At 36.6% G+C, this 13,572-nt stretch overlaps 1 protein-coding gene across 2 annotated transcripts in view; it reads left to right on the forward strand.

Annotated features, from left to right (window-relative positions):
* LOC146383120 (chemokine-like protein TAFA-5) overlaps window positions 1–11,984 on the forward strand; it is a 48,404-nt gene extending 36,420 nt beyond the window's left edge. For both annotated transcript variants that reach the window (XM_084934291.1, XM_084934292.1), the window contains exon 4: window positions 9,067–11,984. In XM_084934291.1, coding sequence (XP_084790417.1) covers window positions 9,067–9,075 — 9 coding nt within the window. In that variant the 3' untranslated portion in view covers window positions 9,076–11,984. The remainder of the gene's footprint in view (window positions 1–9,066) is intronic.
* The last annotated feature ends 1,588 nt before the right edge of the window (window positions 11,985–13,572 follow it).

Consider the following 13,572-nt stretch of genomic DNA (forward strand, 5'->3'; position numbering starts at 1 on the left):
GCCTTTATGATGTGTAATGAAATAACCATTCGTGAAACCTACGACATTTTCAGAAACTTAATCTTTAATACTTATTTTGTCTAATCTTGCTTATGAATAGAAAAAATATGAAAATTAACAGCTTAACGTCTTCATTACAGTTGGCATTACAGTTGTTGCTATGGGATGGGATCTCTACACCAAGCATCCCACATCAACCCTCTCCATGTTCTCCTTCACTCCCGCACAGCCATAAACCTTCCTCTTTTCCTCCTCCTTACCAGCTGCATATTCAACGTCCAGCCCTCTGCACATGTCCAGACCCTCTCAACCCTGCCTTTATAACTTTGAGTCCTAACTGCTCAACCTGAGCTGCCCCTCTAATATTCTCATTTCTAACCTTTTCCATTCAGGAACTTTTACTTTACAGCCATAATTTTACCCTCAGATCACAGAGGAAAAAGTTTTCTTTCTAACAAGGTTTTTTTTTTTTTTAAGCCAACAGATGTAGACTTTTTGAACTGGAGGAATGTGAGTGAGGGGAAAACTACCTAATATATCTTTATTATATTATATTATATTATATTATATTATATTATATCTTTATCATGGACTTTTGGAGAAAGATGGAAAGCTTTTTTATCTAATTTATCTCAAACATGCTTACAAAAAACAAACATACCTAGAGAAACGTCTTGGGATCTTCCAAATTTGTAAAACAGACTGATATGACTTAAAATTTGGATTTTAGAAGCCATTTTGTGAAATCATAGCAAAGCCTATTTCAGAGAAATTTGTCAGTTGATTACAAGCCACTGACAGGAGAGTTGTGTCATCTGTCTTCACTCCAGTGGCCCATTTTCTTTACAGCAATGGCAGATCATGGAGCCTCATGATAGTTCCCTGAAGTTAGCAACATACACTTCCCATAGAGATATAGCAACACAGGCATGTTAGTGGATTATTCACCAATGAATTAGTGGATGCTGATATTTTGACAAACTAACAAACACATAATATTAATAACCTTATATGAAATATTGGTATTGGTATTAAATATTATGAAATGTGAACAAAAGGCATCAAAACGTAACTTTTCTGCTGGATTGAGCCATTGAAATACGTAGCTGTCTGTTCTGTTTAAACTTATTTAGCCACTGGGATGTATGGCCTGGTATGACAAAATGGTAACTGCACAACAATCCGGGAAATGGCTAACTATTTTTGTGATGACTGGCTATAAATAAAGAGTCATAGAGGACATCTGAGACATTTTGTAAACAGACTTTGTGGTCATGTTGACTGTGTCTTTGTTATGTTACACTTCAGCTGATCGCAGACGCAGAGGGAAAATGGAGGACTCAAATGAGACTAAATACTTTTATAAAACTGTAATATGTATGTTAACACACTAATCATGTATGACAGTATCAGTATGACAAGAAAAACAAAAAAGGGGAGAGGAAGAGGGCTTAGATTTAAAGCTAAGAATTGCTTATTTAACTTTGCTGTTCCAAACCAGTTACCAGTTGTACGTCACAGGTGTGAGCTAAAAAACCTCCCGTAGTCACTTATGCTTGGTATTCTGAGTGCAGGAAGGCACTATGGATGTGCCAAGGTCTTTATGGGCTATCAACTAGCTGTGATATGAACAGAAATTTCCTGTGTTCTCCAATAATCCAGGATAGAAGCGTCTTTACCCTTGCATTTCTTACATATCAACAAAATACTGGGTCACCTACACATTATAATTACAGGAACTGCTAAACCATTTAAACCCATGCAATAAAGCTCTTTGAAAAGAGTTGTTCTGTTCATGTTAATGCTAGAGATGGCACGATGACTTTTTTATGTCCGATACCGATACGATACCATAAATTTGGATATCTGCCGATACCGATATGAATCTGATATAGTGTTTTTTAATCAAGTTCATACTCAAGTTTAAAAAAACAACAACACTAAAGCTATTCTGTTATACTTGTATGCAAAAAACATAGTTCAGCAATACTGATCAATCTAATAAACTTAAACCTACACCATCCTCCCTATTCTGGTATTTTAAAGAGTACTTAGCGTAAATATTAAGCAACCTAACTAATAGGGTTCCAACTCCCAGCAACAACAACAACAAAAAAAATAAAAAATAGGGAACCACCTCTCACGCTCCACCTTAATCGACGTAATCAACCTTAATTTGATGCAGTGTGAAAAAAAAATGCACAGAAATCAATTATTTTTCAAGAAATATTAAATAGATTAAACATCTTTCTTTAACAGAACTGCAGACTGCACAGCCTTCCCAAAGGAAAAAGTACTATAGCTTACTAGGGTATATATTAGACTTAATAGTTACTATATACAGTAATGGACTTCTATTCATTTTACATCAAATTAAAACTTTGGGTGTCAGATAATTATTTAATAAAAGCTAGACATTTTAAATGAGAATAAGAAAGAAAAGTATGTCTTTGTGTCGTTCTTTTTCCCTGTTAATGCCCTATCGGCCCCCCTGGCTAAACTTTGCTAGATCCGCCCCTGCACAGTTACCAGCTGTCAGCTATGTAGAAAAGGATCCTGGTGTAGAAAGTAATATTAAATCAATTCTAACAACAGCTTATCAAGCTTAAACGTGCTGCTGTTGTTCAGCCGCTGGTTTCCTCTTTCTGGTGCAAAGTGGGCTAAAAACAAACAAGAGAGACGGACTCGCGACAGAAAAGCCGATGAGCTGATCATTAAGCAGTTTCATGATTGAAGTAGCAACAGGAGAGGGAGAAAGAGAGAAGAGGCAGTAGCTCCATAAATCGGTTGTTAAGCTTAACGTGGGAATGCTGTACAAACATTCAGAGATGAACTTACACACTTGCTTTACTTCTCTCGGGGATAAGTTTGTCGGAGATGAAATGCCGGGTTGGTAGCGAAGCTCCAAATGCTCAACCAGACCACTGACAGGTCTCGCAGGCCACAGCCGCTCTATCACGTGATGCATACTGCTCCAAAGTGCTAAGGTTATGAGGCGAGTTACAGCGTGTTGCAAGTTTTGTGAGGTGCTTTCCTGATATTTAATGGATCGGATTACATTTTTTATTTCTCTCTGATATCCGATCCAGTAATTTAGGTCAGTATCGGACCGATCCGATATTACATATCGGTATCGGTTTTGAACTCTGCAACTATTGAGTCAACAGAATGTGGGCGACTTTTATGCACTTTGGGTCTCAGCACTCTTTGATCCTATTTTGTAAATTTAAATGGTCTGTCACTTCATGGCTGAGATGGTCCAACAGACTTCCACTTTGCAATAATACCACTAATAGGTGATTTCAGAGTATGTAGGAGGAAGGAAACTGACTTGTTGCAAGGGTGGCATTTTATGTGCCAGTGGGTCTAAAAAGAGCAGAATTCAAAGATTCAGAGTTGTAGCCCAATACCTGTGTCCATATAGGGTAGCTGGACTGATGTACCTCAGCAGGATTTAAACATATGTTGGTTGGGTGAATTAAAATGCTATAAGTTATTCAATATTAATGGGATAATTTGTGATTTGTGTTTGCTTTAGAGGTGAAATAAATAGAAACAGAGCTCATTATTTGTCATCACCAGCCACAATTCATCATAAAGCAATTATGTTGGAAAAAAAGCTGCCTGCTTTCCAGTTTACTCTCAGCTGTGGTGTTTATCATGGAAATGGCAGATAAAACACACAGACACTAATGACGGGAGCCAGTATATGACATTGTAGAGCAGTAATGTATTTTAAACTAGCATGTAACACAGTTAAGCTCATATCTGTCATCTCTGTCACTTACAGGTGCAAGCTACAGATGACACTGTTATGTTATTAAGACATGAAGATTGGTAGATTTAATCTTGTTTTATTGCATCTTGTAATAAAACAAGTTTAAATTGCAGGGGCACACACAAGAAACAATATACAGATTTCACATTATAGTCGGAGCATTTGAATGTAAGCATATGTGGTTACAGTTTGCTGAAGTAATGTATGTTAGATGACCACTGTAAATCAATAAGGAATGAAGTATAACTAACCTGCAAGTCTACTAAACAGTACAAGATTGTTTTAATGATTATTTTTAGAGGGTTTTTTTTAGAAAGTTTTATATTTCTGAGAAGTCTGCTTTCTAAAATTTGTCTGTATTTGCTTCATTGGATCTAAGAAGCGTAGTAAAGGGCTCCATCTCAGCTTCTACTTACATTATGTCAACTGCCTGGATCACTGTGTTCTCAGTGAATGGCGGATTTATTTCTTTTCTGTTAATTGTCTCTGAAATAAACCACTCTTCCACTGGGAGAGAAAAAAAGTGTGACACGTGACGATTTGAGCTTAGTTCTGTAATTGATCCCATTGGTCATGCTTTGGTGGAAGTCAGCTATAGCTTGGATTTAAACTGTATCAATAGCGAGAGACAGGGAGTCTCTAAAGATTATCAGCCTCATCGGCAGCATTGATTAAGAGGATTTCAGTCTTGCTAAAACTAATAGCACAGTTATAGCTTCTCACACATCTTAAAATATTTCATCTGTGAGGATCATGTGAGGATTCATGCTGTTTTTACTAATTTCTGGATAGATATTCACGACTATGGACTGGTGCGTGTACATACATACATACATACATACATACATATATATATATACATACATATGTGTATATATATATATATATATAAATATATATATATATATATACACATATGTATGTATATATATATATACATACATATATATATATATGTGTGTGTGTGTGTATGTATATATATATACACAGAGGTGGAAAGAGTACTAAAATATTTTACTCAAGTAAAAGTACTATTACTTTGCTGAAATTTTACTCAAGTACAAGTAAAAAGTAGCTCATTTAAAATTTACTCAGAGTAAAAGTTACATAGTTACTTTTTTGTCAGCAGGAGGACAGCCTCTTCTGAGTAGTGCAAAAAAGACAATGGGATAAATCTCAAAGTAGTTGTTTTTTAATTAAAAGAAAAACTTTACAAATTAAAGCACAGTGGCAGTTAAACTGCAAGTCTATACATCAAAATGGATAATGGTCACCAAACCAACCAACCAAACTGTCAAAACCATATAATTCTTTTACATGTGAATGTGTTTTAAACTGTCAAATAAGAGAACAAGTACTGAATTGAGCTGTACGGCAGCTGCTATAAAAATGTGTTTTAATTTTTTAAACTTGGCCCTGCTCTGTTAATTTTGAGGAGCAATTCAATTCAATTCAATAAAACTTTATTGATCCTGAAGGTTGACCCCCGAAGGAAATTGGGTTAAGGTTGCCGACCTTTGCCAGCGTCATCTTACCCTCCGACCATACATACATTACACAAACATCACATGGGGAAGACAGGTCAGAGAGGTATAACGATGGAAAATGCACCACGTGAGGAAAGATAAGGAGAAAAAAATAAGTCCCCCTAGACTGAGCTCCAACAGGGAGATCAGTTTGAGTACAGAAAAAAAACACCTCTGCACATAGCACATGTTATTCTTTTGCCTGCAGTGTGAACATATGTGGGTTAAGTAAGAAAGTAGCCGCTTCTGTCTAATTTAACTATTTTTTTTTTAAAATAAATTATTATTATTATTATTAACAAACAGGAAAAGTGAACACATTTTCTTTTGGCAATTTACCAATCAAGTAAAAATATTTTAAGTTGCGTGGACAACAACGTGCCCAATAACAGCTTATGTCTTAACTTAATGTGATTAACTTGAGCACAGCCTTTTTTGCTAAAATAAATGTACAAGTTTCATTTAACTTACCTCTACATGCTTGCGCAGGTTTGATGTGGAATTTTTAAAAGCTGCTAACTCGGTCTCTCTGGGCAAACACAGCTTACACTGCATAATAAAGCTGTTGCCTTTCTTGCACTTGAAGCCGAAATGGTCCCTTAAATACGGCCAGGGGTTCACATCGGTTTCTTCGAGTTCAGGGTCAGCAGAATTCGATGGGGTTTCTTTTTTCGCTGGATCCGTACCACCGATGTCAGACTCCATTTTTATCGTGACCCAACGCTAATTTGTTCTACTACCCATCATTCCCTGCAGTATTTCCGAAGCGCAATGTTGGTTTTTTTTTTTTTTTGTTCTTTTAATTTACTCAGTAACGGGTGTGATTGAAAATGTAGCGAAGTACAATACTTTTTAAAAAATATACTTAAGTAAAAGTAAAATTACCGACTTGGAAAATGACTTTAAAAAGCACAAATACACAAAAAAACTACTCAATTACAGTAACGCAAGTAAATGTAATTCGTTACTTTCCACCTTTGTGTATATATATATATATATACATATATATATATATATATACATACATATATATTAGGGGTGCAACGATACTCGTATCGATATTGAACCGTTCGATACAGTGCTTTCGGTTCGGTACGCATATGTATCGAACAATACAAAATTTTTAATTTATTTTATCAACTTTCCTTCTGACGATGCTGTCTGTGTTGAGCGCTCAGTGGATCTGCGATCGACAGTGCAGCCTAGGCGGAGTAGTCGAATGCAGATTCACTGAGCGCAGGGCAAGCTAGCAAGACAGAAGTTAAGCTCTCCTTGCAACATGGCAAATTGAACCTCCCCCACCCTCATTCAGATCTGGCGTTTGGAACTATTTTGGTCTTCATGTGAAGTATGACCCTGAAGGTAAGCGCGTCATGGACTAAAGTAAAACAGTATGTGGGATGTGCCACGCAATGCTCAATTACATTGGTGGGAACTAGTGTGTTAGCGCAGTTAGCTCGTTAACATGTTGGCGGTCCAGCCCCACGCACGGGGCGATCCGCGGTAGCTCGTTAACGGAGATTTGCCGTGTTGTGCCTTTAACGGCATTTCAACGAGATTAACGCTGACAGCACTAGTGGAAACACAACGAATATGACTGCACATTTACTCCGACAGCATCCTAGTGACATTTCTCTGTAATAAACTCTCTTTTCCAAAGATGAGTGATTCCTCAATCAGATATATTTATTTTTTTTATTACTTTAAATTTAAAAACTGTACTTTTGAGTTAAAATATATATTTATAATTTTAATAAATGACAAATTAAAAAAGCATGAACTTTTTTTTTGTATCAAAAAAATATCGAACCGTGACACCAAAGTATCGAACCGAACCGTGAATTTTGTGTATCGTTGCACCCCTAATATATATATATATATATATATATATATATATATATATGTATATATATATATCATCCCATGTACATCACATTTTCATTGGTGGTTCCACAGATGATATACTGTGGCATGGCATATAATTAGTAGATATTCTCCAGCAACACCTAGTGTTGGGCTTAAAACATCCACATGACTACATGAAACTCCTCGTCTACAACCCAACCGACCTGTAATATGGATCGAGTGCAGCATGAGTGGATGTGCACAGAGAAGCGAGGGCCTGATAAATGCTGTTTGCAGCTTTGATTTGAAATTAATATTTTTGATGAGAAGCATATTGAAGTTTATTATCATCATTATGCAAACAAAATGACTGAGATAAAATGATCATTTTGCCACATTCAATTTTGAATTGTGAATTATAACACCCTTTACATTTGATTATTACTTTTGCGATAATCCAGTAGCCCTGTTTGGTTTCAGACAGTGATAAAGAGACAGAATTTAAAGTTTTTACTGCAGCTTTTTTCTCATTGGCCATCAGAAATGATGGATTTCATGGAAAGAGTTGGCTGTAATAAGGGTATTGTTTCAGCAATGTATTTTGGCCTAACACAAGAAAATCCAGTTGCATGATCTCCTGAGTGCACAAGGACGACTTTCTGAGCTCAGTTGCCTCCTCCACCTACAAGAAATCTGCCATGCTTACTCTGAGTGCAGGCAACAGATGCTCTAAATGCACCTTCACTTGATGTTAATCAACTGTGAGCAGAGCATTTTAAGAGCAGTTTGAATGTTGACGTCATTTCAAAGTTATGCATCATTCTCAGTGTAATCTGATTCCTCCAGCTCTTTTAGAATTCCAGCGGCAGTCAAACAGGATGGACATGAATAATTCAGAGAAGAGCTGTTCAGAGGTAGTGCCGCTGCTACTTCAGCGTCACTTCGTTGTGAGGCTTCAGCTAGAAGCAATTACATAAGGGCTTCTTTTCCAAAGTAAAGACGGTACTGAATATCTATTTTCACTAAGTTTCATGTTCTCCTTTATTTTGGGGGGCATGCCTGCTGTATGAGGTTTATTCTGGTAATGTTCAGCATTATAAGCAGTTCATAATTAATTCTAGTGATGCTGCTTTTCTTACTGTCAGAAAATCTACTAAAAGGCCAAAAAGTATCAATGAAATGATCTTAAATCTCAGGAGCTCTTTCTAAACTTGGCACTCACACGTACATGTGGAAGTATGACTATATTAATTCTACAATTTATTCAGTATTTATTCAATATTCAATATTGTCAGGTCTGTAACTGTGGACAGTGACACAGTTTTTGCATTCCACCACAGTATTGTTTAAATCAGATTACAGAAATAACGTAATGTAATAACGTAATAAAAATGTTAATTACATAACTTTTTCATTCTGTCGTCAACAAAAGAAATGAATTTCTTCTTGAATAATGGTAAATGCATAAAATATCTTATGCCTCATGCATATTGGTGTATTCTGGATGTGTATGTTTTTGGCTACATTTTAGCTTTCTGTCAGTACTAATAAATTGCCTTGTTATTAGCCGGGTCAAAAGCAGTGTCTGATGTTCTGGAGAAATAGTTCTTGGAATTCCACCCTCACAGTTCAGTCTTGGGCTCATCAGATCAGATAATGTCTCCCTCATGCTCATAGTTCCTCGTAGTTTTTTTAAAAAGCAATTTGACAAGCTGCCATATCGTTTTACTCACAAGTCCTCTCCCTGTGTTGGCTAGAATTGCTGTTGAGATCCTTTAATCAGGTTCTCCCATCTCTTCAGAGAACTTCTGAATGTCTGTTGACTTGGAGACTTGGAATTTCTTTCTTGATCAATGGCCCCTCTTTATGTCTCCTAAAAGAGAAATATTCCTAATGTTGCTTAAATCTGTCCTCTAGGTCTCCTGACAGTGACAACTACAACAACTACAACTCACCAGAAAGACAGGTTCCCATCATCCATTACCCGTCATCAGCTAGCGGACCATCCTCTCCAGCTTCAGTTGCTGAAGTCCAATCACAGAAAACTGCAGCCTTCAGAGTCGCAGGTCAAAGCACCAGCACTTCCTGTTTGATGCATGGGTGAACTCTGGAAACTGAAGCTTAAACTTCTTTTGGGGATAAACAGTGACTGTGTTCGTTTTCCAAGAGATTTGAAAAGCAATTTTAGTGCATTGGATGGATATCTTTTTTGTGGCACAAAACTCTGTTTCATTTTTACATAGCAAAGATGAACAGAGCCCACGAAGACATGTTTTTGGAGGGGATAAGACATTCAGAATGCCACTCTACCACATACCCTACTATATCTTTGCATAGAAATGAAAATATTGTACAATTATCTACTACATGGCTTAACTAAGAAAAGAAAGAAAAAAAAAAAGAGTTATTTAAAAAAAAATGTGTTTCTGAATGAAGAGAGATGAAGCTGTTGTTTCTGTTGGGACACTCTGGCTATGTGCTGGACATCAGTCTGGTAGAGAGGGTAAAGGGAAAAAATCATATCAGACATTTTTATGATAGAAACATCAAGACTTGCACTTTATGTAGACAGTTGAAATGTTGTTTTACAGATAAAAATTTCCATCGACCAGGCAGGAACACTTTGAGTGTGGTAACAAGTAGAAACTGTTCAAACTGATGCGCATACTTAAAACAATGGAACTAAGTGAACCTCAGACAGTTATATTATAGTACTTGATTTTGAACCTCTTTGGGTTCACTTTTGTGTTATATCAGACATTACAATTGTCAAAGTTTTCAGTTTTATTGTGCAGGTAACAACTGAGGCAGTGATGCTGATAAATGCATGGAACTTCAGCAATATGAACTCACCTCCTAATTTGATTTAGACATAAATAACATCAGATATTTCAGGAACATAATATTGTCTCTTCAAATAAAACAATGCAGTGTAGTAGCTCCCAATGGTTACAGGTCACTATCCCTCATTAAAAAAACCCATCAAACTACAGATTTATAGAGGATTCCTGGCCATTCCACCAGACTACATTGTATATTCTTCTACATTTTTCTATATTTGGCCAACATGCAATTTGCAATGACGATTTCAGTTAAGCAAGGAATTTCATACCACACACTATTTCTGTTTGACAGCAGAACACATAAGAACACAATAGATTTTCAAGTAGAAAGTTCCAAAGTTAACAGTTTTATACATTGTATGTTAGTAGAAAGCCATGCTTGACTCATGTTTGAAACCTGTTGTTATTCAAAGCTTGGTCTGACAGTTATATTGTTTTTAAGCTGGGACTGAGAAGGTGTTTTTCATTTTGACCACTTTCTGATGGGTTACCTTTCAAATACTTACATATCATAAGTAATACTTAAAGTAATAACTGATTTTTGTTTACATCAGTTATGAAATATTACCTACATTTTTTCCACGTACTGTCATTAAAAATCAAGTTGTGCATTAAGCCAATAAATCTACAGTAGTAAACAAAAACTGGTTGACACCAGCTCTTTACAGATAGCAGAAGACAAATATGAAGTGTTATGTGAAAGAGATGTTTCAAACCTGGGCAAGCTAAATTATAGGAATTAAAATGAGTTATTATACAACTATACACTAAGTAAAAAAAAGAAAAAACAAAAAACAAAAAATAAACAAAAAAGTGACATTGATTTCTTTTCCCCCTTCAACAGGTAAATGTATACCAACTCTAACAATTCCATGTTTCTGTAGGTCATCGCCTTATCTCACTCTTATTCAGCAATGGGAAATTAAGTCACTGCCCCTGTTTTGATGTTGTTCCCCTGTTCTGTCCTTATGGAACCATTTTTTCACTAAATAGAAAATGCAGTTTAATTGCCTATCTTCCCAAATGTTTTCTTCTATTGACAAATTAAATACTTTTATATGGAAAATAGCAAGTGCAGGGAACAAATCCACAACTATCTCAATATTCACTATTTTTAGGGTCTTGACATGAGGTGGGAATAATGTTAGCTTCAGGTTTATAATTTTAAACTTTAATTGCAGATGAAAGAACAAGGGAATTCTGTCTTCGCCTTTCAGTGTTATCAAAATTTACATGGTAATAGGGATAATTGTTACGGGCTGCGGCTCCAGACCTTGTATTTGCAGAGAGGATCCAAAAGCAGACACTCAAGGCAGGGCAGAGCTTAACTAAAGGCAAGCAGTTTATTAAAGGCAGGACAAAAACACACACACACACACACACACACAGGGGCAGAAGGAGGTTAAGACACTGAACTGAACAGAAAGCTAAACACTAAGAACGTGGCACATAAGGCATAAAACACCAAACAAGAGGCATGGAAAACCTGAAAGATGGTAGGAAGATGGACAGACAATCCAACAAGGTAAAAAAGATACATGGCACAATATATACACACACAAGGGTGAATAGGGAAAGGCTGTTCATCTCAGCATGGGAACATAGCTGAGGTGAACGGACATAATGAGACGAGGTAAGCAAAACTGAACACATTGAACACAGGACAGGAGACTGTCAAAATAAAACAGGAAACACACTGAGACTGAGACAGACAGGCTTGACACTGGGGTCAGGGAAGAAACAGACATGGGAACAAGGCGTGCACAGGAGACAAAACACAGCAACACGACTAACACGCACAGAGGGCGAATACTCAGCAAAAGAATCATGATTGCAAAATAAACAAAAATGCTGGGTCAGTGACCCAGCACCCTGACAATAATACCTCTGTGGGACAACAAACCAGCGTGCAAACATGAATGTGGGAAGCTTATGACTATCCTCTGTTTTCTTTGGGTCAAAATAAAATAAAAATGTGTTTTTCTTTTCAGAGATGAGCTTCTGTTTTTCAGTATATACTGTCCAACTTATTTCTCCAAAGAGTTAGAAAAAAAAAAGGAAACTCCTGGCTGAAATAGAATTTATCCTTTAACAGAGTTTACTTGAATTCTCAGGATGATGGTATTGTTTCTAATTGTTTCCAGCATAAGCTCTTGCATTTCTATCTATGTATGTAAGTATTTATTTATTTAATATACAGAAAAACAACAACCAGTAAGTTTGCTATTATGTTATTACTGTTTCCATTTTCAAACATATAAAACAGCTGATAAACATCCACTTATGTCCATTAATTAAGGCTTGTTAAATGATTGTATGTATATGAAAGAGGTCAGCTGTTATTCAGTTCTCTGGTTTATGTTGTTTTCTCTTCATGCTGGAAGTGGGATATAATCTCTCATGTGTCTCTCTGTCTCCCTCCTCTCTCCTTCTGTATGAAGAGCTGCACATTACTAGCACTAATGTTCACAATTAGCAACTAGAATTGTAGTGGGTGTATAATGCTGCATGAATCAAATGCAATACTAAATCTGATATTCAAATCAAATTTCTACTGGGACTTACCAGGTGCTTGGAGGTGAGACAGGAGCTTCTTTCCAGGTCTTTTTATTCATTCGTTTACTCTGTGTCATGGCATTTTTATGTTACACTATCACAATATTTCCACGAGTGTCTGTCTGAAAATGGGAGTCATTATCACCATTTTAAACCTATAATTGCAACTGGCCTTCTACTTTGCATTCAAACATACTGTCTTCAGATGTGAAAATTACTTCTGAGAAAAATGAGGTCCACATATAAGGGACATTCGTTTTAAATTTTGATAGAACACTGACAGTATAATGTCCTCGTAAGTGGATATCAGGCCCTTGAAGAGCAAAAAAATGTAGTATTTTTGAAAAGAAAGAAAGTGTACTTTATTGATCCCCATGGGGAAATTCCTCTCTGCATTTAACCTATTCACTCAGTGAAGCAGTGGGCAGCTATTGGGCGCCCAGGGAGCAGTGTGTAGGGACAGTACCTTGCTCAGGGGTACTTCAGGGTAGCTGTTCACCCATATTTTGGTCTAGACAACCCAAAATGTGATGTCCACATATGTGGACTCCAATTACATCAATTACAACAATTACATCGGTTACTGTAGAAATAGTAGTGGAAGAAACAAGCTGAACTTTGCTGCAGAGTGAAGCTGAAGGGAATATATCTCGGAGTTGGGAAGAGGAAAATGGATCGATGGAAGTAAGTTTTTCTCTCCAGATATTGTTCTACTGCATTTTCAGTGTGTTTGGGTCCGTGTCATGCTGAAAAATGAAGCGGTTCCCAATCAGGTGTTTTCCAGATTGGTTAAAAATCCAACAGTACTTGTCTGTACCAAACTACTTCTGTTATGACATGACAATAGCCACGATATAAGGGCTACATTTGTCTCTAAGGATTTTTCTCAAGGACATGATTTTGCCTGCCACTTCTGACTTCTAGTTTCCTCATTTTCAAGGAAACTGTACACTAAGTTTTCAGCTGAAAGGTTTTTGGATTGGGTTTTTTTTAAATTCCTATTAAAATCATCAGGTACAAGGGC

This window comes from Perissodus microlepis, chromosome 7, assembly GCF_051167445.1.
Source record: "Perissodus microlepis isolate ML-2025 ecotype Zambia chromosome 7, ASM5116744v1, whole genome shotgun sequence".
Lineage (NCBI taxonomy): Eukaryota > Metazoa > Chordata > Actinopteri > Cichliformes > Cichlidae > Perissodus > Perissodus microlepis.